The 25,958-nt window shown below is 39.1% G+C and overlaps 1 protein-coding gene across 1 annotated transcript in view; it reads right to left on the reverse strand.

Annotated features, from left to right (window-relative positions):
* Window positions 1-25,958, reverse strand: part of CNTNAP4 (contactin associated protein family member 4) — a 285,401-nt gene that overhangs the window by 14,738 nt on the left and 244,705 nt on the right. The window contains exons 18-21 of the mRNA XM_005894297.2: window positions 13,290-13,529; window positions 11,594-11,818; window positions 10,148-10,281; window positions 9,221-9,308 (exon numbers count right to left, since the gene is read on the reverse strand). Of these exons, the coding sequence (XP_005894359.1) occupies window positions 9,221-9,308; window positions 10,148-10,281; window positions 11,594-11,818; window positions 13,290-13,529 (687 nt within the window). The remainder of the gene's footprint in view (window positions 1-9,220; window positions 9,309-10,147; window positions 10,282-11,593; window positions 11,819-13,289; window positions 13,530-25,958) is intronic.

The following is a 25,958-nucleotide window of genomic DNA, read 5'->3' on the forward strand; positions in this document are numbered from 1 at the left end:
TATTTTTAGAAAAAGAGAAGATTCTTTCTTTGGAGTTTTGGTTTTTGTTTTTAAACTCTAACAAGAAATAAAGAGAAATATACTTTAATAGCAACATAATCAGAACAGTGCTTCTCATATTTCTTCTCCAGGGTTAAAATCTTGAATAACATGTCTATAGATCTTAAAAAAAAAAAATCTTACCTTTTGAATAACAACAACAACAACAAAAAGTAAATAAATAAGATTCATTTCTCTGGTAAAAACTTGATATGAGGCAACTTTTAAAAATCCTATACCTTTAGATTGAAAATATCTACCTCTTATAAAATATTGTTAAAAAACAAAAAGCTTTAAGCTCTAAAACTTCAAGTGGTCAATCAATATTTGTTTTAAAGCTAAATGTACAGGAAACACATTCCCTGCTGTTCGAGCATCTTACATTCTAGCAGGGGAGACAATATACATGAAATAGGAATGGATGAGAATTTTGAAGACTGATAATGCTATGAAGAAGTAAATTAGAAAGTGTGATGGAGTGGATATGGAACAGAAATTTATCTTGATGGATTAGGTGATTTTTCTGTGTGTCTGTTTTAAGGATGACTCTGCACAGCCCTATTTTCTTAGTCATCTATACATATTACTCTAGTGTCTTCTGGCTCTTCTTTCTTACATTTTGCAAGATTCCCTGTGATTTAGGGATTTTTAAAATCTGATTGTTCCTGTTGTGTATCTTCGCTCATCAATTATGCACAGAACATGGTGGGCCCTTTTAATCTGCAGCTTGGAAAATTCCATATGTTGAGTGTGCAACCACTGGTTCAGTTTCACCCCTTTTATACTTCTGGACTGCCGAGCATTCATGCTGAACCTCCTCTGCATGAACATTTAACTGCCTTTAGTTTCCCTCCTGATTTCTTTTAGGACTTGTTTTTTGTGGGTCCATGGCTTCACTCACACAAGGAGCAATAGTTAGAACTGGACAAGGAACAACAGACTGGTTTAAAATTGGGAAAGGAATACAAGAAAGGTGTATACTGTCACCCTGTTTATTTAATTTCTTTGCAGAGTATGTCAGGTGAAATGCTGGGCTGGATGAATCCTGAGCTGGAATCAAGATTGTGGGGAGAAATATCAATAACCTCAGATATGCAGATGATACCACTCTAATGGCAAAAAGTGAAGAGGAACTAAACAGCCTCTTGATGAAGGTGAAAGAGGAGAGTGAAAAATCTGGGTTAAAACTCAACATTCAAAACACTAAGATTGTGGCATCCAGTTCCATCACTTCATGGCAAAAAAACAGGAGGCAAAGTGGAAGCAGTGACGATCTTATTTTCTTGGGCTCCAAGATCACTACAGATGATGACTGTAGCCATAAAGTTAAAAGACACTTGCTCCTTGGAGGGAAAGCTATGACAAACCTATACAGCATATTAAAAAGCAGAGACATCACTTTGTTGACAGAGGTTCACAGAGTCAAAGCTGTGGTTTTCCAGTAGTCACACGCAGATGTCCAAGCTGGACCACAAAGAGGCTGAGCACCAAAGAACTGATGCTTTTGAATTATGGTGCTGGAGAAGACTCTTGAGAGTCCCCTGGATTGAAAAGAGATCAAACCAGTCAATCCTAAAGGAAATCAACCCTTCATTTATTGGAAGGACTGACACTGAAGCTGAAGCTCCAATACTTTGACCACCTGATGGGAAGACCCTGTTGCTAGGAAAGATTGAAGGCCAAAAGAGAAGCAGGTGGCAGAGGATGAGACGGATAGCATTGCTGACTCAATGGATGTGAATTTGCACAAATTCTGGGAGACAGTGGAGGACAGATGAGCCTGGCATGCCACAGTCCATGGGGTCTCAAAGAATTGGACATGACTGAGCCACTGAACAACAGTGCTTCATTCACTTGCTCTCCAGGGGATGATTTCAAATATCCATAAAGACAACTTTTATTTTTTTTTAGTCTGGGAAAATCATACTTTTAGTTCCTCAAGGTCTTTTTTGGCTTGGCTAGAATCTCCTTGCATTGCTCTTGCTAGATTTCCCTCAGGATGGGGACTGTCTCCTTGGATAGCTTACTTCTGGTTGTTCTGGTTTCTCTCCCATCTGACTGCTGGTGAATCAAGGGTTGTGGACAGGCTGCTTTTCTCATCTCCTGGTTGGTTCTCCCTCACTGTCTCTTCAGGTGGTTGACGCCCAGAGAAGGTAGATAGCGTATCAACCATCTTGTCAGTGAAGCTACCAGCCAAACACCTGCTCAGCTTCAGGATACAGAAAACTTGGCCCAAATTTCAGGACTGAGGAAGTTCTCACATTTCAGTCAAAGCAGGAAGATGGAAGCCCTGAGTTTCCAATGCTGCCCTTTCCCCACGGGGTCCAGGGATCTCTGCAAGCCAAGCATTTTTCAGGATCCACACAATTCAGGGTCTACCCTAAGACTCCTGTAGGCTGGTCCCCAGGTTCCCTTCCAACCAGAAGCAGGGAGTCTCAGAACACAGTCTCATTGGCAGCCTCTAGGCAGCCCCACCAGCTGGGCTGGACCATCAACCCCCTTGTTTCAGGAGACTCAATGGGTTGAAATTAGAAGTTGGAGAGAAAGAAACTATGGGATTTTGCAGCCATTTTCCCAGAATTGAGTCTGAATGAAATCAGCAGTTATATTAAGTTGCTTAAAAGCAATGCCTAGCATCAGATATCTGCACTGAGAACAGGACTAGTACAGCCAATGAGCAAAAATATCTATCTTTCCTCTTATCTGACTTCAAAAATATCAACAACATCTAAGTGTTAGAGCAGGACAGGTGGAGGAATTGAAGACAAATATCGCTTTACTTCATTGAAATCCTGATAAGACAATTACATTTAGATTGTCTCTGGTTATAAAAATCCCTAACCAACCCAGATTTTGAGGGTGATCCTGCCTGTTAAAAAATTAGCCTCAACTGTATCTTCCAACCAAGGGAATGACTTCTGCTTTTGTAAAGAAATCTTCTCCCAAAAGTTCTTGAAAAAAAAAAAAAAAGAGTACCAAGGAGTTAAAATTTGTTTGAAGCACTTTTCTATTTATTACCAGAGAGAGGAAACTGTTTCCGCAAAGGATACGAAATAAATGAACAATTAAAACCCGAAGTGCTTCATGAAACTTCTTGTGGCTCTCAAAACAACAGTAACAACAAAGCAAAACGAAAAACCTCAAAACAAACCTAAGTAGCTTGACCATACCTATGCAAATGGGGCCATCTTAAGAGGATCGCAAGGCCTTTAATCCGTAAAGATAAAGAAAATGCCAGAAAATGGTGCAGTGACTCGGTGCTAAAACCCAGGAGGATATTTTTACCATCAACTAGGATGTAACAATGACAAAAGTTAGCGGCAAAGGAAAATGGCAAAGCAGACAGCAAGTACAGCACGGATAATGTCAGCTTTTCATGAAAGGTGTTTATATGCCAACCAAGCTTACTGCTCTGAGATACAACCTTGAGGACTGATTAATGTAAAAGCTATTTATAGTGAGGCATCTCGGGGCAACCTGAGCTTCTCTTTTGCTTTCAGCACGACCTGTCTCATTGGAAGTGTCATTTGACTGGACTTTTACAAAATCACAGTGTCCTTAAGCAACTGAATTAAACTTTCTTATGTACCCCTGGGCTTTGAAGCAGGTTTGACATAAAATATCCCCGTGACTGAGGTCTGTTCCTGAGCTCTTCTGAGGAGATGCAGTAGACATCCTCTTCCCTCTAACCACACACTTTATTTACCTCTGGCCCAGGTCTCCACTGCAGAAACCTGAGTTACTTCCTGGCTCTGCAGCCTCACAAGAGATAAATGATCCCCACTGTCACTGTCCTTAAATATACCAAAGCTACTGCTTGCCATGAGGGAAAACATCTTCAGACTAAGAAAACTTTCCTAACATAAAAAACAAATCTGTAAACAAACAAACAAAAAAAGAACTCAGAACTAAAGTTAATGAGTTTGGATAACCAAAGCCAATGTAACACAGCCTATCAATTTTTCGAGGGAGATTGACCCTCGAGGAGTCTATCTGACGCAACCTGTTTCTTCCCACCAGGATGTACCAACCGGTTTCTGCTTGCACCATGACATTTCTCACATACAAAAGTCACAAGTAGTTGCTGTAAACATCACTCAGCCTCTGAGAACAGTAATTTTCAATCATTTTGCAACAGGTTAAATTACGTTATTATTCAAAATGTGGGCACATTATGCTATGAGAGGTTTTTATGCAATTTCAAGAGTATGTAACGATCTTAATGGAGATGTTTTTTTTTTCCATGCAGTGGAATTGTGACCCAATAAAAGCTTAATGAATTAGCGAAACAACTCTATACCTGCATATTTCCTTTGATTAATTACATCGTGGAGAGATGTCTTTTTCTGTAATCTTTGCTTAAGTAGGTCTCTTAAAGGAGCTGATTGAGGAATCATTCACTGTGGCCTCAGTACTTAATACATTTTGAACACACTTAACAAAGAAATGACATCAGGCTGTCTGCCTCTTCAGAAGGAAGAACAGAAATGGAGGAAGTGTTTCCTCTCTATCCTCATCTCTACAAATGGGAGTGGACTGTAGGAACGATTTTTAGCTCCAATCATCGTTAACAAGCATCACCAGCAGCTCTCAAGCAACGAAGATGATTTAGAGGAAGCAATATCTTACTCTGATGACATGGAAACCACCTCCAGCCCTCGGTTATACTTAACAGGCAACACGAGCAGAATTCACATTTCACTGGCCTTGCTCTGACAGAGCGGTAGACCATGGGCTGGCCGGACCCATGTCCCTGCTGTGTCTGTGCCTTCTCTCCACCCTGAAGGTCCTGTATCCGGACTCCCATCAATTGCATCCTCTCCCTGTCTCATCCGTCAGTGCCCGGTCTTTAATAAGCTCACTCACACAGCACCGTAAGGCCCTGATCGTGATTCTATTTTTCACTTACTCCTGATGCAGGTACATTTTCAAGCATATCAGTAATCTAAAGACATAAAAGAACTGCTTTCTCCTTTTTATTTTAGAAATTATTTGAGTTTTATCACTGTCTGAGGGTTTCTAGGTTTTGGCAGCTGATATATAATTTGGGATTTGGGGTTTTGGCTTCTGTCATTTGCTCTCTATTGAAGTGTAAGTAGAGCTCTGTTTTATGATGTTTAACAGCCAAATCCTCATCAATGGCACACACTTGCCCATCCCACCTGGAGCACGTACTTGTGATTATATGTGCTTCTGACAAAATCCCAGTGTCTACCTTATCATTTGCTCTATAATTAAAATCAGATAAAACATTTCAACATCATGAGTGTTCTCTGCTTTTAGAATATGACACTTCTGATCAATGCTCGTGTATCATGAGGAGAAAGGCTGTTTTTAAGTTTCTAGGTAGGGCCAATTCAAAATGATATAGCTGTATCTGGAAATGACTGGAGCCACGATAAGGATGAAGTCATGCCAAGTACCGAAGATGGTCTATATTTTAATTATCAAATACTAAAAAATCAACCTGATGAATACAAAAAGGTGATTTTAAAGTAGACTTTTTATTTTTTTGCTCCAAATGGTACTTCTCTTTTAAAATAAACCCTCCATTATCTTAAGAGACATTTCACAATATATTTACACAATTGCAGTGCCCTTAGCTTATTTGGCTCACATATCTTCCTCACCTCTGGGCTCTGAAGTGAGTTTTACATAAAGGATTCCTGACACATTGAGATTGTTCTCAAGCTCTTCAGCAGGGTAAGTGGATGTCCGTTCCTGGCTGACTACAGACTTTATTTACATCTGGCCCAAATCCCACCACAGTGATCCAAGAGCACTTCCTGGCTCTGTGGCCTCAGTAGAGAGAAATGATCTTTAATGGTCATCAATCACCTCCAATGTACAAAAGCTACTGCTCAGGATGAGTGCAAATAATCATCCAGTTTTTACTCAAATAAATTATAAATCTATCCTAACATATTAAAGTATCCAGACATAGAATCCAGAGATTCACTTTATAGTGAATTCTGAATATGAAAAGCAAATGTAATGTACTTTATTGAATATCTGAGTGTCTGAATTGTCTGAATTGAGTGCTGCTTTGGCAAAGAGCTTGATCTTCTCACCCCAGCTCCCAACTACTAATGACTATTATTGCCAAAGTTACTGCGTCCTCAAATATTTCAAGTGTAGTAGGGAGTCAGAGATGGTTTTCATGTCATCACAGTACAGATTGATATGATTTCTAAAATTTACCCTCCTTTCAACATCTGCTAGTAATACTGATTAATAGTGACAATGATCCAAAATTATTCCCATGATTCTTCCTAAGTGTAAGGAATCAGTATGGAAAACAGGGGAAGAATGCCCTTTATTTCTGGGGTCCATCTGAAATGGCAGTGGATGGTCATATCCTTGAGTGTTTGTTTGAAAGTGTAGGCAAATGACAACTCTAAAATGTTTATTTTCTGCTCCCTTAAAATAAATATTCAGATATTATAAATGATATAAGTATTTTACTATTTTTCTTGGCTGCAGCACGCAGCTTTCAAGATCTCATTTCCCTGGCAGAGACTGAACCCAGGGCCGCGGCGGTGAAAGCACCGAGTCCTAGCCACTGGGCCACCAGGGGGGTCCCATGGCATGCTAACTTACTTTACTTTGGAGGGTAATCTGGAGCTATTTTATCCCAAGCAACATAGGGTGTACTACACTCAATTAGATACACAGGAACATCGTGTATTAGGATTATCTGCCCACTAACCATAAATCCTGTGAGGGCAGATGCAACGTCTGCCATGCTGGCACTCCCTGTGTTTACAACAGGTGATCACAGCGTAGGTGCTAAATGAATAAGGGAACCAAACGGGCTTACAAAAATGAAAACCACTGTTGGTTAGCATGAGGTCAGGAGAATGTGCCTTGCAGACCTCCAACTGGGTGAGAGGAATCAACTGAGGGCCCCAGGTGCCGGGCTCTGAAACTCATCCTCAGGCTTGGGCCGGGGCCTTGCTTCCCATGGCTGTTCCCAGGCAAAAGCTGACCACAGCGGGGACTCTAAGGCACACCCACCCTCTGGAGACACGAGACTCCTCTGGTGGCCAACAGACTCGGCTCCCCCACAAAGCTGAAGTCCAGGATGCTTCTAACTGTCCCTCCCTCTCTCCTTCACTGGAAGGCAGGCTTGCATGCAGTCTTGACAAGCTCTCTCCTCACGTTCTCTTTCATAAGTGTCCCCTTGATAAAACCCTCACGTGGTTAATTTTGTCTTGACAATGGATTCTTGGAGGACTGCAACTAACATAGAAACCTCAAGATTGACCAACTCTCTGGAAAACGAATAGCTCCATTTTAGCATCTATTTTTACCATAAATTAATGTAGCATATTAAAATATAATAATATACTACATAACATTTTGTTGTAAATGCATACATATACCACACCATATGACCATAAATTATTAGTCTCCTTTGAATTACACATGATTTGAATGCAATGTTAGTCCTTGGTCAAGATTCACACCTTAGGATATCAATAAATTCATACTTTCATTTTTAGGAGAATGAATTGATTCAGACTCTAAAGTTTACTGCTAAACTTGGACTTTAATCTTATTTTTCAGCATGAGTGATATGAGTCTTAATAACTATTAAGACTTAATAATGCTATTCTTGAGTAAAAACATTAACATCTTTAATTCCTTATTAATCTGCAATATTCATTATAAAAAGGGAAACAAGTATCTATATAATGAATGTTATTATTCTACTGTTTGATTACAATCTTCCTCATAGAATGCAGGTCAGTTTCCCAATTGTTTTATAATATATTTAACATACTTCTATTCACACAAAGTATTTTCATCAGCAAATCTGGCATTAAGTTTGAAGATGCTATTTTTTCAAAAATATGATTTTATCAACATTATGCATAGTTGTTAGAATCTTTAATCTTTTAATTTTACATTTTTCTGTAAAATGCCTCAACTCAGACCCTACTAGACTGAGGAACTCATGAAATTGAAATTTATTATAATTATTTGATCTTTTTTATTACTATAGTTGAATTTATGTGGTTTATGCTATGAAACCACTTGGGATTTTCCAGTTAAGCTTCCAGATATCTAAGTAGTCCTTTACACATATATTTCATGTCCATCCTAGCATACTAGAAGAACAATTCAATTCAATTTCCTTTATTTGTTTGGAGAATAAGAGCATACAACTTTGGCGCTTGTCACAATGCTAGAAAGACTATAAATATTTGTAAACTTAAGTATTAACCTTCTCAGAACCAATATCTTGATCATTCACCCACAGGTTTAATCAAGCATTCTCAAGATTCTAACATTATGTAAAAGGAATGTAAGAAGTGATATATCAAGGTACAAGTACCTGAAAAGGTCAAAAATAAAATATTTCATTTACTATCTTGGGCAAAATATTCCAGGTTAATGTCAAATATCAAACTAGGAATGAAAACCAGACTACAGGAAGTCCTCCAACCTCCCATTTATATCTAAAAAGAAAATCTCTTTTAAAATTTATTGCCCCTCTTTCCGTTTAGTCTTTGCTGGCAAATATTTTAAAAGCACACATGTTTTGTGCTAAAATGGCAAGGCTATGTTTCTCTTTCCATGCTATCATCAGAGGTAACTGGTGGACAGAAATAAGAATTACAAGGCATTTAGACAGACACTGGGTTATATTATAAGTCAGCAGGAGTGGCTGGCCGCTGCCTTCAACAAAACAGACAGGATCCAGGCCACAACCTGAAGCATATTCACCAACCAGCAGAATGGCAATTGCTTTCTCCTCCATATTCTTCTGACCTAATCCCAGTGCTATCATTAGATTATGGTTTATATGTCCGGCAGCTGATTGATATATGGTGTGTTATTTATACCTTTATTATTTGATATTTTTGAAGTGTGAGAGGGAGACCATGTTTCATTATGCTGGACTGACATAGGGCAGACACCAGCATGGCGTTACTATGCAAGGAGGATGCTTGCTCATCTTACAAAATGTCCCAGCTCACAATTACACACACCCCTGAGAAAGTCCAGTTTCTGCCTTGATTATCATTCACTTCACAACTGAAATAAGGCAAGGGGTTTCTTTTGGCATGATGAATTTGTGTGTTTTGTGTGTGTGTTTGTGCATCTGGAACATGACTCTTCTGGTCCATGTTTATGCATCATGATTAGGCAAAAGGCCATTCCTTTTACTTACCTATAATCCTGCCCAGTACAAGGGATCTGACAGCACTGAGTTCTGTACCTGATGCCAGGTGGACTTGCCTCCTCATGCTCTCATCAATCTACAAAATTGTTACATGAGATGCAAATATCCACATGGATGTTGTCATTGAGAAGAGGACAGGAAGCAAAGGAAGACAAAACAAAATGATAAAATAGGCAATTGTTAATATGGCCCCAAAGATTAGAAAAACAGAGTTTAAAGTCAGTCATTTATACAGGTGAATATTATTTTCTAAACCACTTCTATGCTACCCTCAGATACCAGTGCACCCTACCTTTTATCCCCTTATATCACTTTATTTTTCTCCACTGTATAAGAAATTCAAATGGAGAAAACCCACAAAAAGATACAAGTTATCTTCATCTTGATATTTTTACTTAGCTGGGTATTTTTACTTGAGTCATTTAGCTAAGAAAGTTTCCTCTATCTAGAGGGCTGAAACATATGTGCTTTTCTTCAAAAGCTGGTGGAGTGAATAATTCAACTTTCTCTGCTGTAATTCACATCATTTTAGAATTCATTCTGAAATTGTATCATTAATTTCTGTGCAAGAAATATGGCTGCACGTACAGCCATCTGAAGTAAACTGGTTTCATTAGAGTAGCAACAGTTCTGCCAATAGCAGATCACGCTAAACTAAAAAGCACTTCCCACCTGAGGAAAGCAAAAGTAAAACAAATAGGAAAGTTTGGCAATTTTAAGTATCAAATACTATTAATCTCTTAAACAGAATCCTACTGCTAAAAAAACAACACATTTGATGGTCTATGATCTGTGTAAGGGTGGCACTGGAAGAATGGCTTTATTTAATCTATCCATTATCCAGTTTCTGCTGCAGGTCCGTCATGCTGGGGAGTTTACTTGCAACCACTGCTTCTGTTGTATTTTCTCTATTACCTCCACAAAGACCACTGCTTCTTCTCTGTTAATCTTTACGTGGTGAAGTTGCCCATCGGCCATGTTTTTGAAATCAAAGTTAACAACATCGGGTTCTTGATATCTATTTAGCTTGTACCTGATCTGCAAACTTCCTAAAGTAGAGGGGAAAAGTTATAGTTTAGTTAAAATTGTATTTTAAAAAAACGCCTTTAAAAAAACCTCAGAGTCCTTTTTGTTACTTACTAATTCCTGGGGAAGAATTCACAACAGTTTATTTGGCTGTACACTTTCATCATAATGCCTAGAAGTCAGTTTCCATGTGAAATTGCACTATTTTCCCAAAATTAAGAGCAAATATGCTGCCAATAAGCAGGTTCTTTCTTGCAAATATTTAATTTGTCAAATATGTAATTAAGCATATGCAAATCTTTGTACTAGCCTCTGACTTAAAACAATAAGGTTTAATATATTATGAAATATCAAACTACTGTGGAATATTGCAGTAACTTTCTTTCTGTAATTCATCTTTCAAAAAATATGCCTACCATTCCTGAAATGCAACTGATGAATGGAATTATTATTATCAAATACAGTTTTACTAAAGATAAGGAATATTTTTCAAGTGGTCATGGTTATAGAGTTTGGAATGAAATTAGGGTGAGATGAATAGTTTTAAGCCAAACTTACTATTAGAGTTAATACTACTCATTTAATTGCCTGCAAAGATGTCAGTAAATCTACTTCACAGGATATCTTTCAGTTTAACAAATATATGTAGAAAAACTTCAAGCTCAAAATACATATTGTAAGGAGGAATATACTTATTGAACAATATTTTTTAAAGTTTGGTGTTCAGTGCCCTTGGGCCATATTTTATTTAGTTGAAATGATATATCTGCATGTTTGTACGTTCCTTTGTTTTCCTCACCCAGACAATTTATTCACAAAATTTTTTATCTGTAACCCAGATAAAGGGACGAGAACAACAACAGTAAGTGGGTCTCCGTAGCACACACGTCCTAAACCACACACCATCATCCTGCACTGGTGTACTAGAAAATCAGAACCAAGAGATTATTTTATGGACATCTTCTTATACATAATGCTAATTGGTTAACATTCTCTCAAAACTTCTCTACTTGATTTGAAGGAAATATTTTATATAAAATTTATATATTTATATAAAATATTTATAATAAATATTTTATCTACATAAATTAAAAATTCACACAAAATATGTTAAATTACCAAAGCTATATGGCTATAAAGACATTTTAAGTATTTTAAATAATCCTTTTAGATTAAATTTACAGGACAGCACTGAAAAAACAAAACTGAATACATCAAACAGGCACATTTATTTTTTTCCTGTTTGTAGTCTGAGAAGCAAGAACATGAGAAGTATCCATATTACTACAGATCTAATGCTCTGATAGTATTTTCTCTCATCTGAACAGCACTCACCGTTTTTGGCTAGGATAACTGAAAGGTACTCTTTATAAAAGGAACTCAGATAGAGCAGCAGGCTTGGTGTCCGTGTTGTGCGGAAGCTAAACTTGATCGTTTCCCTGCTCAGCCTGGTGTCACCATGAAACGAAGCCGCGTGGGAGCTGGAATTCTTACTTAAGGAGTAATTGTCTTGAAAATTGTAAATCACAGATGAGCCAGATCCAAAATAGGCAGAAATCTCTGAAATGATAAGCACACTTTATGTTTAAAAAAATTGAAGACCAAGGATTATTCCATGGTCTCAGTTATGACACTTTTTAAATTTAAAAAATAACTATCCAAGTTTTAAAAAATCATTTTACTTACATAAATGATTTTAATACTTAGGATTTATTCATTTAGGATTAGTATTTATTAATTTAGGATTAATATCAGAAATTCATACACACACACACACACACACAAATATATTTGTATAAAAATGAAGAGGATGGTGGAAGGGGCAACTAGTTTGGGATTCCGGAGCTCTTCCCTTCCTCACTATACAGGGCGGTTGTTGAATGCGAGCTGCAGGTGATCCGCATGGATAATGTGGCAACATCTCCACTCAGTGCTTTAGGGGTTTTGTCTGTTTGTTTTATTTTTACTATCTATAATATTCGTTTTAAATCCTATATACTATGTGGATGCAGAATAACATTCCCGATTACACTTTGCAAGATGACCTGGAAATCATTTAGATTCAGAAAACGAAGACATGCTCTTGTAAAGACACGGTCTTCGTTCTAACTTTAAACAGGAGAATTACAGAAAGACAGAAGCAGTGGTTGATTACCCAAGGTTGATTTTAAACGATAAGTTATTCCTGATAGAAAGTAGATGATTTGAAGAGTTCGTTTTGGCCAACTTTCCTTTAAACAATCCCAAATGTTTTCATTGCAAAGCAGGGATCGCTTCAGTTTGAGGCCAATTTTCGTTAGTCTCCTTCAGGTGAAGGTCCAGTAGTCCAGAAACACTTAAGTAAAGCAATTGAATTAAACTGGATGACGATTTTCTATGAGGAACTATGAAGGTGTAGCAAATGTTTGTCTATTCACAGAAATCTGTTCAGAACGCTAAGTGCTACACTCAGCTTTTCCCTTCTTCCATGACGTGGATCAGTGAACAAGACCAGCTGAAAAATGGTCCACTGTTTCACTTCACCAACAGAAAGTCAGCATTTCACAGAACAAGGTGTCTGAGTATCTCTATTTTGTCACACATCGATACTCAATGGAAAAGTTATTTCTAGTCCTGTTTGCTAAACAATATTTGTTGGCTCAAACAACAAGGCTTCCCAAATGTCTTTGCATGGCTGGCCATCTTCAAAAATAACAACAATGCTTGTAATGATTTTAAAAATGAGAACTGCCCCCATGGGACTGGCTGTTGACACCTGTATTATTTGAGTATTAACAGTAGATAGAAAAGAGCAGATGGAGCAGCTGATACTTTAGAAGGTTTATCATTAAAAGACACAGTTTTTAAGGAACTGAGGCAAATATTTAAGTAATGAAATGTCATGGGCATAAAATAGGCAATTCCCCCCCAAAAAAAAAATGTTCAGGAATGGAAATATTTTTGTTTTAAAGAGCTACAAAGAAAAGAACTGCTGGAGGTTTTATTCACATTGGGTCAGTCTTGCTGTTGGGGGGATTCTTGTCATACTCACCATCTGAGCAGAAGGGCCCCGCGTACGCGGAGGAGGTGCAGTCACAGGAGAACCCGCTGGGCTTCTCCATGCACATGCCCCCGTGGTGGCACAACCTCCCATAGCTGCTGCAGTGTCCTCTGCACCCCGGCTCCACTCCCGGGGTCACCCTGGCTCTTTCTTCCAGGTCCAGGGCCTCTCCGTTCAACTGCAGAGACCGAATGCAACCCAGGAAGCCCCTCTGTCGGGTGGCCGTTCCACCTACAAGGGAAATACTGCACATGCGAACATGTTCTGAGGTGTTTCGTTCAGGATTTTAAGACCAAGCAAGACTGAGGCCTCACAGAGGCCAAAATTGTGGCCTTAACAAAGAACGGCCGGAGTCAGAGGGTCTATATGCTTCTGTAAGCACGATTTGTGACAAAATACTATTAAAAGAATTCATAAAGATAAAATTCATTCATTCATTTTTTTCCCCAAAGGTTGAATTTGTTACAGATTTGTTTTCTAAAAGAGTTTTATAAAACTTTAAATTGGAGACTTTTAAAATCAGTTTGTTTTATTTTAAAGAACAAATTAAAGGCTCTATTTCACTTTCATTCAAAATAACAGTGATATGTATTGATATTCTTATGTAGAAACTAATTTTTTCTTGCAATTTTTAATAAGCATATATTTGTGGGTGGAGGAGGGCATGGCAACCCACTCCAGTATTCTTGCCTGGAGAATTCCATGGACAGAGGAGCCTGGTGGGGCTATAGCACACGGAATGGCAAAGAGTTGGACACAACTGAGTGGCTGACACACACACATCCTAAGGCAGAGGTTCTCAAATGTCAGGAATAAGAGTATCTCATGGAAAGGCTTCTTGAAAATACAGGCTTAGGCTCCCCCAAAAATACTGATTGTGGTGGGCCACACACAAGGCTGTGAATCAGACTGAGATAGTCACCTGACTCCCATATATAAAGCATAGTCTTAATAGGAATGAAACCTCTGAGTGCACTTGGACATACATCGGTGTCCAGGAATATCAATAAATAAAAACTCAGAACTCGAAATAGGAAAACAGTGTCCTAATCTAAATAATCTGGGTGACTTACCCAGAAACACTTAGATATTCTTGGAACCTCTGAAAAGGAGCTTCATCTTTTGTACAGCTGATGCTGTCTCACCACCAGGACTGCATACCCGCTCCATACCTGTTCTCTCTTCCTAAAATGGGTTCACTCCCTCCTCCCTCACTTCATCTAGCGAGCTCCTAATCTAGCCCCATTTACGTAAGGTCTCCTTATTCTCAGAGATTAAAGAGGTGTTTTTTTTTTTAATTTTAGAACCAGAAAATTTCCAGAAAGAACCTACAAAAATATGTCATCATCCAGCAAGCTTTACATTTGAACAATTTATTTTCTATATTACCAGTGTCTCTCCATCAAAATACACATTCAGTTAGGGCTATTTCAATCACACTGAAACCCCAGCACACAGAACAGCATCTGACACAAAATTTGTTGTTGTTCAGTCAACTCTTTGCGACCTCATGGACTGCAGCATGCCAGCTCCCTTGTCTTTCACTAGCTCACACATAACAGCGTTGCAATAACTATTTACAACTACAGCTAAATGAACATTAGTCATAGCTAAGTATTAATACTCAATTAATTTACTGTTAATAATCAACACACTTATTCATTAAACTGATTGTAGTAGCAGCTGGGAGCATGGTGCTTCAAAAGTTGAAAAGAGGTACATTTCCTCACAGGGATGTTTGGGTCCCTGGGACTGAGAACATTGATAAAACTCAATGAATATTTCTGAATAAATTAATTCTATGCTTTTGGATAATGACAAACCATGAAGACAAAACTAAAAGAATCTCCTGAGACTGAATCTCCTGTGACTCATGGTGTTACATAATTCAGATTCATAGATGTAATGGCCCCTATTCAAATGACTGTATTTATTTATATTTGCCATTCTCACCAGTTTTTTTAAATATAACAAAGTTACATATAGTTCCCCTATATATTGCAATTATTTTTTAAGTAGATAAATTAAGATGTTTATTTGGAGTTTCAACACCAAACTCTCAAAAATTCATAGAATGAATAGACAAGTAGAAGGACATAGTAGAGCTGAAAAGCACTATGAACCAATTCAACATAATTAAGATTTATACAATTTTCACACAACAGGAGGATACAAATTCTATACAAGTTCCCATAGACTATAAACCAGGAGAAACCGGAACATATCCAGGGACATAAAACTAGGTGCAAAATTTTCATCGTCTACAGGTATTGAGTCAAATGACGGTATTAAACGTCTATATTCAAATGGCTTCAGCTGACATTATTTACACCTCTTCGATAAAGAATATGAAAACCTTAAGGGGGTGGGTGTCATATGCTCTATTTATAACTCCAGATTTAGTGTGGTATGGAGCCAGACATCGTACAATTCCAGGCTCTTGGGCAAGGCAGGGACAAGTTGCTGCTATCCCAGAGTTTCAGAATCGCTGCCACCCTTGCTGCGCTCCTTCTACACTTCCTCATCTTCTGCCATCCCTGGCGTCTCTCTGCATCCCTCGTCCTCAGGACATCTTTTCCTTCCACATCCAGGCTGCTGCTATCTTGACTCAGTAAGAATGTCTAGGGCTCAGTCAAGTCTGTGACAGAGATTCTTGGGGCATCCTTGCTGGAGTTCTCTTTCCTGGGTAAGGAGGGCGGCCCGCAGCCTTGGTTTTAGCTCTGGCCCGGGCACTCTTTGGAGGAGGGCCAGATGCTATGAAGTCTTCATTAGAGGTGTGTATTCCTGGTGTATTTCACTGACTTCATGTTACAGTATTTTAAATCATGGTGTAGAGTTTATAGTACACAGCACCACTAAATCACAGTCTGTTATGCATTTGTCACTCTGAAATATCCACAGGCTCTCTGATTTAGGGGTTTATCTCAGTCTGCCAGTGACATAATAATAACTAAATAACCTGGAGTCCAACAACTTAAGACATCCATTTTCATCAGCTCCATCTCATTCATTCTTGTTTGTTTTCTGCTGTTTTTGTTGCAGATGAGAGACTAGAGGCACAGACAAGTTCAGGGACTAGCCCGTGGGCACAGCTGAGAAATTTTAGAATAAATATGTTTAGTCAGAGGCAGAGTTAAGACAAAAACCTACAGTTGGGGATGCCTCCTTCTTCTCTACACGAAAACCCGGTCAAAAAAGAAGAGTTGCATTTTCTTCTCCTCAGATCACTTTCAATTTCAATGGCATTTCAGTCCTGCTAGCGTTATTTAGCAGCTCTTTTCTGGACACTGTCTGACACTGGAGGTAAAGAGTGCAGAGTTACATACAGTGGGTCTTGGTCTCACAGATCTCACGGAATAGTAATGGATTTAGGAAGGGAAACATGAGCATAGAAAGAGGTAGAAAGAGATACCAAGTGGAGAGGAAGGTCAGAGGATGGGGATATTCACAGGTAGAAATATATGCATATACATGTGAAATGCATGCTTAAACGGCATTTGTAATAGTGAGAAGAAAAATGAACACAGTTTGTAAGTAAGATTTCTTGATTCTGTACTTTTAAAGAGTTTCATGTGTATGTGCTCAGACACTCAGTCGTGTCTGACTCTTTGCAATCCCATGGACGGAAGCCCACCAGGCTCCTCGTCCTTGGGATTTCTCAGGCACATAGTGGGCTGCCATTTCCTTCTCCAGGAGATCTTCCTGACCCAGGGATCAAACCTGTGTCTCCTGTATTGGCAGGCCATTCTTTACCACTAAGCCACCTGGGAAGCCCTCTTAAGGAGCTAATGTTTGCCTAATTAAATGGCTTTAAACTACATTTTAAAATTACCAAGAAAACGTGATGTCCAATTAAATAAACATTTGCAGCACATGGGTATTGAAGATTTTTACTTTACCATGAGGCTTCAAGTTACTAACCTTTCATTTTAAGATGTAGCTGTTCAGGAAAACATGGTTCATGTAAATAGGGTTGGGCTTGAAAGCTTAATTAGACATTCCAACGACTTCTCCAGGTTAGAGGATGTCCAATTAAAATGAGTTGCAGTTTGATTAATTGATTCTGGATGCTTCTGCTGAGTTATTATGTTTGGAACCGTCTTCCAATTAATTTGCTATCAATTTACCTGCCATACTGTATCAGATATAATGGATTCTGGAACTTCATATACACTGCACATTTTGTGAAACAAACACCCAACCTTCCTATGTGGATGGATACAACCGAATCTGTTCACTTACACACGGTATTGGGATATTGCACCTAAACAAGTGTGCTAGGTGCCAAGTGGAGACTGAGCCCAATCCTTTCATCACGTTTCATGCTCTCAGGAAATCAGACTAAGTGACAGATGCTATTGTCACAGAGTCCAAGCTGGCTCTTTCCTATGCCAATTTCCCACTACTTCTGTGGCAGGAAGACCTTTAATTTTTTAATGGCAAATTATTTATGTGCTGTGCTCGAATATAATTGAGGATTAACTGGGAACTGTACAATCCATCCAGGGGCCTTAGAAGAACAAAGAAAACAAGATCCCCCAAAATCCAAAGTTGCAGAGGCTCGTTGGGCAGAGGACAGGGGCTCTCTCTGAGCAGGGCACTCTGCAGAGAATGGCAGGGAGGCCCTGGCCACGGGCCTTCAACGGGGGCAGGGAAGTGACTGGGCATGCGGGCGGGGCCTGGACCAGGTCAGGGGACTGTGCTCTGCACACCACGCAGCGGGTCTTCCCAGCCACCCCCGAGGTCCAGGGGAAGACGCGGCCTTGCAGCAACAATAGCATCAGTTCGTGTAAGTGCTGAGGCCGGATGCCCAGCTATAGTTTTGCCATGGAACATTCCTTACTGAACAAAGCCCTGCAAGGCTGGGAAGAGCAGGACTGTCCTCCCTCAAGTTCAAAGAGCTGTGACGGCTGAAAGAGGCAGGTGGTGTAAGAAAGCATGCCACAGGCAGAAAAGTCAGTCACTTTTCCCTGAACCAGAGCCAGTGATGAGCACGGGTCCTGGTGGTAGCAGCAACAGGGAAAAATGGGTCTACTCAGAGTTAAGGCCATAGTGCTCAGTGATTCGACCATACTAAGGCCTGTTTTTCAAAGAAATGAACCTTGGTGCTATTCATCATATTCTCTGATCTCAAGAGATCCCATTTGAATTCTGATTTTAGAATTCAATTCAACCGTCACTCAAGATTTGCCACTGGACAAGGAAAAGTCCACTGGGAGCTTCTCTGGTTAATCATGAAAATGACATCTCAAAGAGAGAAGAAAATATTTGAAATAAATGATATGATTACATTACAGAGCAACACGACTTTTATTGCACTGAACTTTGGTAATGAGGGAATGTATTTATGACTACAAAGGAAAATTAGCCTGTAATAAAAATTATTCAAACATCAAGTTGTTTGGCATTCTCTTCCTGTAGCTATATTTCAGCCTATCAAAAACAAACAGAAAGCAAAGAGAAAGAAATCTAGATTATATTATAATTAAGAACTTCTGCTCATCAAAAGACATCAGCAATGTGAAAATGCAAACCGTAAAGGAAAATATCTATAATAAATGAATCTGTAAAGGACTCATCCACTATATATATAAAGAACTTCTAAATTTTTCTTAAAAGAAGACAACCCTGTAGAAAATGGGCAACAGATCTGAACAGCCACTTCAAAAAGGATGATATCCAAATGGCCAACAGAGATTTGGCAGTGTCTCCTAACGCTTGACATATGCTTATTCCTATGACCCAGTACGGAGAAGGCAATGGCCCAGTAATTCCACCCCTAGGTACACAACCAACCAGTATACAAGCATATGTTCACCAAAAGACCAGCACAGGGCTGTATTTGTAATATGCAACTTTGAAAGTATGCAAACATCCATCTGCAGTAAATAAATATATCTCTGTTCTGGTACTGTCCTGGTACTTCCCTGTGGCTCAGCTGGTAAAGAATCCACCTGCAATGCAATGCAGGAGACCTGGGTTCAATCCCTGGGTTGGGAAGATGCCCTGGGGAAGGAAAAGGCTACCCACTCCAGTATTCTGGCCTGGAGAGTTCCATGGATTGTAAAGTCCACGGGGTTGCAAAGAGTCGGACACGACGGAGCGACTTTCACTTTCACTTTTCTGGTACTGTCAGTGTCCCCAAAGCTCCCCATGAATGTGTGACTAGGTTGAAAACCAGCCTTCAGAGCTTCAATGTGTTAGAGTTCAGCATTTACCTTTGGGTATGGTATTTAGAAACTGTTTGCTCAAGATAATAAATATTTGTAGATTTGCTGCAATTCAAATGCAATGCAAATGACTTCTGAGTTTATGTCAGGAGTCCTTACTTCTCCTTCGGGTCCTAGTCCCAAAGTATTGAAATGAAGTTTGCCCCATTTAGAAACCTTCCAGTGAAAGAATTCAGGCTGCAAACAAAAATTGCAGAGCTGGTTGAATGAAAATCAATTCAAGGCTAATTTAAGATGCTTCTAAGAAAAATGCTGAGTTTACAAACCAAAATAGAAAATGACCACTGTCACATTTCAGCTTAAAAAAACTGATTGATTCTTTTCTCTGCATCATTTCCGTGGCTGGAGAATGGCTGTGGGTGTGTAATCACAGCAGCGACTCTCAACATTGAGTCCCCCATGTCTGCAAGGTCAAGGGCATATGTTTACTACACCAATCAGCATTGAGTTGCTAAACTTATTTTTAAAGATAGGGAATAGCATCTCTGAATAGGACTATTTAAGACATGTCATGAATCACACAAAAAAAATAAAGGACAGAGTGAAAGAATGTGAAAAGGTTGGTAAGGACTTAATGCCATAATTTAGAACAAGATTGGAGAAAGATGGGCGACAGATAGGAGGGGAATCGTCATTTTTACACTAAATAGCAATGTGATGGCTGAGATTTCCTGGGGGGAGGGAAGATGTTCTACTGTTTCTCATCTGACCATCACATCAGTGTTAACTTTTTCATACAAAGATTTCTGTTCATGATTTCATTACTCCTTCACTTTGCATGCTATCCTACAGTTTAGATTAGTTGAAGATAGTTATGCTAATATCAGGAGCTACACGGATTGTTCAAGTTCTTGTTTTTATCATTTTGTGGTATAGTTGAATCTCTGAAACTATATACCATTTCCTTATGCCTATTTCAACTGCCATGTATAATTGCTGCTCAGCTGAATCACATTTTCAGTCATGCTTTCTATTTAGTTTTACTGATTCTGCTCAGAAATAAAAAGATTTTGCTCAGAAGCATTAGTCTTGCCTCAGAGTCTCACTCTGAGATGTGAACAGACTTTATTATCGGTCCTTAGAGGACAGAGTGAAGCAAGCGATGGAGAAAATACACTGGTTTCCTTCATGTTATCCTATTGCAGTGCTCACTTCTGCTGCTGCTGCTGCTAAGTCGCTTCAGTCTTGTCCGACTCTGTGAAACCCCATAGATGGCAGCCCACCAGGCTCCTCCGTCCCTGGGATTCTCCAGGCAAGAACACTGGAGTGGGTTGCCATTTCCTTCTCCAATGCATGAAAGTGAAAAGGGAAAGTGAAGTCACTCAGTCGTGTCCAACTCTTAGCAACCCCATGGACTGCAGCCCACCAGGCTCCTCCGTCCATGGATTCTCCAGGCAAGAGTACTGGAGTGGGGTGCCATTGCCTTCTCCGACTCACTTCTGAGAGGCTGCCAAAACCTCTCATCTCAAAAAAAGGTAACGTAAATCAACATAGACCTGGCAATGGTAGCACAGGCAGCTGGAGAAGATAATTTAAATCAAGATTAACATATATTCAAATATCTGCAATGTTTTACTTGTAGGGAAAAGTGTTGAAGAGAGTATCTTAAACAAGCAAATTTCTACATTGTTGAAAGTTCTACTGTTTCATATTTGTAGTACTACAAAATAACTTTATTTGGTATTTGAAATATTCCACAATGGGTTTACTGTTCTGTGCTCTGCTGCTGCTGCTGCTGCTAAGTCGCTTCAGTTGGGTCCAACTCTGTGTGACCTCATAGATGGCAGCCCCCAGGTTCCCCCATCCCTGGGATTCTCCAGGCAAGTATACTGGAGTGGGTGGCCATTTCCTTCTCCAATGCATGAAAGTGAAAAGTGAAAGTGAAGTCACTCAGTCTTGCCCGACTCTTAGCGACCCCATGGACTGCAGCCCACCAGGCTCCTCCGTCCATGGATTCTCCAGGCAAGAGTACTGGAGTGGGGTGCCATTGCCTTCTCCGGTTTTGTGCTCTATTTGGTTATAAAAAAGAAGGTGAATTTTTTTATAAAAACTACTGAATGCTGTGGTAATAACATAATCTAACTTTGACCAACTGATACACTAACCTTGGTCTTTCAGCTTTGCCCTATTTATAAAAACTGTGCTTCCACATAATTTAAAACGTCATCATCATCACCATCATCAGTGTCTCAATTTAAACATTTTTATTAGGAGAAAAATTGATGCTGGAAACTACAGGCTTACTCTTTTCGATTACACTTATCTCATTTATTTGTCCTGATCCCCAAATACAAATGATAGTCGTTATACACCCTTGAAAATACTGATTAGTCATAATTATTTTTAATATGGATGGATGAACTACAAATTAAACTCTTGAACCTGTAAGTAAGGGAAATGAAATTGCCCTTTAAGATTTTAGCCAGAAAATCAATTATATTGGATTAAAGCAGGGACTTCCAGTCACCCAAGGAGTCAAGGCTCTGAGAGTTGACTTAACTCCAACAATGTGAAGGCATTAATATGTGGGGAAGCAGTTTCTAAGAGAAGGTCCCTTTATACCTGTCATGTGCTGGCAAAGAACATTTGAACAAAGCAGCCCGACTTCCTGGTGACAGTGATGGTGGGTGGGTGGAACCTCAACTGGGGAGGCGGGCTATTTTCTCTGGACTATGAAGAATACCCAGGGGTCTTTTCCAGGCCGGCAAGACTGGTTTGGACTGCATATGTGGGGCCCGGGAATAGCTTTAATCCTGCTGCAAGTTAGGATAAAGGAAGAAAACAAGAAAAGCTAACTTCAGATGAAATTAAAGACTGAGAAATGATGTGAGTAATTCAGAGAACTTGCAGAAGGATATTAGCAGGAGTAAATGGAAAACACTAGCAGTGATAAACAACTCATTAGTAAGTGGTGTACACCTCCATTTAAGACATATCCCAACTTTCTTTATCACCATCTCCCCTCTGGCCCATGCTGCCACAATCTCTTTCAGGGACTAAAGCCATGGCCTTCTTCTACCTTTTCCCTACTAAGAGAGAATGTAGAAAACAGAAATTAGACCATTCCACTCATCTGAGCCTTTAGAATAAAATCCAAAGTCCAGACCATGGCCTTACAATATATAACTCAACCTCGCTTTGCACCATCCTCTCCTCCCACACAAATTCCATCCGCAGACACCTTGAGTTACTCCTTAATTCCCAAAGTTCATCCCCACTGACTGGAATTCTCTTCCTTTGGATGTTCACAGGGATTCCACTCCTACTTCCGCTGGCCTCTGTTCCAATGTAAGGTCCTCAGAGAGGGCTTCTGTGAATACCCCACTTGAAATAAAAGTCTGCAAACCAAACTGTCTGATGTCTTATTCTACTTTTACTTTCTGTATTTATCATTATCTGAAATTTTACATATATGTGTGTATGCAAGCTTGTGTGTGTATATACACATTTTTTTATATACATACATATATATATATGGAATGCGAGGTCAAGTGGGCCTCAGGAAGCATCACTATGAACAAAGCTAGTGGAGGTGATGGAATTCCAGTTGAGCTATTTCAAATCCTAAAAGACGATGCTGTGAAAGTGCTGCACTCAATATGAAAGCAAATTTGGAAAACTCAGCAGTGGCCACAGGACTGGAAAACGTCAGTTTTCATTCCAATCCCTAAGAAAGGCAATGCCAAAGAATGCTCAAACTATCGCTCAATTGCACTCGTCTCAAACACTAGCAAAGTCATTCTAGTTACTTGGAGAATTCAAAATTCTCCAAGCCAGGCTTCAACAGTATAAGAACTGTGAACTTTCAGATGTTCAAGCTGGATTAAAAAAAAATGCAGAGGAACCAGAGATCAAATTGCCAATATCCGTTGGATCATCAAAAGAGTTCCAGAAAAACATCTACTTCTGCTTTGTTGACTATGCCAAAGCCTTTGACTGTGTGGATCACAACAAACTGTGGAAAATTCTTAAAGAGATGAGAATACCAGACCATCTCACCTGCTTCTTGAGAAATCTATATGCAAGTCAGGAAGCAACAGTTAGAACTGGACATGGAACAACAGACTGGTTCCAAATAGGAAAAGGAGTATGTCAAGGCTGTATTTGTCACCCTGCTTATTTAACTTATACGCAGAGTACATCATGAGAAATGTTGGACTGGATGAAGCACAGGCTGGAATCAAGATTGCCAAGAGAAATATCAACAACCTCAGATACGCAGATGACACCACCCTTATGGCAGAAAGTGAAGAAGAACTGAAGAGGCTCTTGATCAAAGTGAAAGAGGAGAGTGAAAAAGTTGGCTTAAAGCTCAACATTCAGAAAACTAAGGTCATGGCATCTGGTCCCATCGCTTCATGGCAAACAGATGGGGAAACAGTGGAAACCGTGATAGACTTTATCTTTTGGGGCTCCAAAATCACCGCAGATAGTGATTGCAGCCATGAAATTAAAAGATGCTTGCTCCTTGGAGGGAAAGCTATGACCAACTTAGATGCATATTAAAAAGCATAGACATTACTTTGCCAACAAAGGTCCGTCTGGTCAAGGCTATGGTTTTTTCAGTAATCATATATGGATGTGGGATTTGGACTATAAAGAAAGCTGAGCGCGGAAGAATTGATGCTTTTGAACTGTGTTGTTGAAGAAGATTCTTAAGAGTCCCTTGGACTGCAAGGAGATCCAACCAGTCCATCCTAAAGGAAATCAGTCCTGAATATTCATTGGAAGGATTAATGTTGAAGCTGAAACTCCAATATTTTGGCCACTTGATACAAAGTACTGACTCACTGGAAAAACCCTGATGCTGGAAAAGATTGAAGGTGGGCAGAGAAGGGACGACAGAGGATGAGATGGTTGGATGGCCTCACCAATTCAGTGGACATGAGTTTGGGTAAGCTCCAGGAGTTGGTGATGGACAGGGGGGCCTGGTGTGCTGCAGTCCATGGCGTCACAAAGAGTCAGACGTGACTGAGCAACTGAGCTGAACTGAACTGATATTTATATATGTATTTTTTTGTTTTGTCTTATTTGTCTTTATTTTTTTTTGGCTACCTCTTGCCTTTTTCCCTGAAATATACTCTCAGGAAGGCAGAAAACTACCTTTTGTCTTAATAAGTGCTATATCAAACTAGCTGTGATTATTACTAGTTTTTTTGATACTAGTTTTCACCCATTTTATGCTAATTCAGTATAACTTTTTAATTATAATTTAAATTCCATTGAATCTTCCCAAAGGGGAAAGGTATTTTCATCTAGAAATAAAAAAATGCTGATTTAACAGTAATATTGTAAATTGACAAATTTTGATGTTATCTTGCATGTATTATTCTATTAACTTGGTTGGGGTCCTTTCCTAAGAGTAGTTCAGTCTTATAGTAGAGGTAAAGACAAAAATAGATACTTATATGGCCTCTTGACAATCAATGATGTGTCTCTACCTAAGGCCGCAAGACTTTCTTTCAACATGAGTCCATTTTTTAATATAATCACATTAACCACTTCTATTTACTCCGTTAGCTGTGAGTAGGAAGGAGGAAGCTATATAAAGAGATTTTTCTCAATAGACGTAACTTTTTCCAAAGATCTTTCTTTCTGCTTTTCCTTTTAATTTTCAATGATTTTGAAAATACATTAAAGATTTCAATTTCTAAAACTTTCTAATAACACGATCATGCTTGAATTTAACATATGGGAATGTAAAAATCCTAACCAATATTCCGCATAAAGATAAAATGTCTTAGATCCTTATTAACATGACTGATGGCAAAAGACTCAAGTCTGCCCTAATATATCATTCTATATCATAATAGTATTTCTACCCATTACAACTACCTGAAAACAAATTAAGGCCAGGGTTCCTATCAGACACAATACACGGTGACTCCATTTCTAGGAAGTTAAAATTCATACCAAGAATGAAAGGTCATGCCCAGGCAAACCGCAACAGATTTCACTGAAAAATTCAAGGACTGTTTCAGCTTTCTCAATTTCTAAGAACAGGAAGGCTATTTCCTAGATCCTGACAGATTTTAAATTGCCATACCTTTTGCTGTGACCATCTCTTATTGTTTGTAACTCAAGAAATATCTGTGTCAATTTCCTGACTGAGCTCCTAGCATGTTATTAAAAGAAAAGTTATGTATTTCCTCTCATGTTTTCTTTATTATTTCCATACCCTTTAATCAGCTTCATCCTTCCCAGTGAGAGAGCTTAAAACAAGGCCATTAAACAAGAGAAGATGTAATGGGGATCTGATGAGAATTTTGCTCTAAAACATAACTCTTACAAAGGCTTGAAACAATTTCTGATAATTTACAATTTATCCTGAGTGACAGTGTTGCTGTGTTCTCATTTACACTAAAATATGTGAAAAGTGATCAAGTAAGAGATAATTCCTTGAACTTCATGGTCAATAAGTCCTGTAATT

Source organism: Bos mutus, chromosome 18 (genome assembly GCF_027580195.1).
Source record: "Bos mutus isolate GX-2022 chromosome 18, NWIPB_WYAK_1.1, whole genome shotgun sequence".
Lineage (NCBI taxonomy): Eukaryota > Metazoa > Chordata > Mammalia > Artiodactyla > Bovidae > Bos > Bos mutus.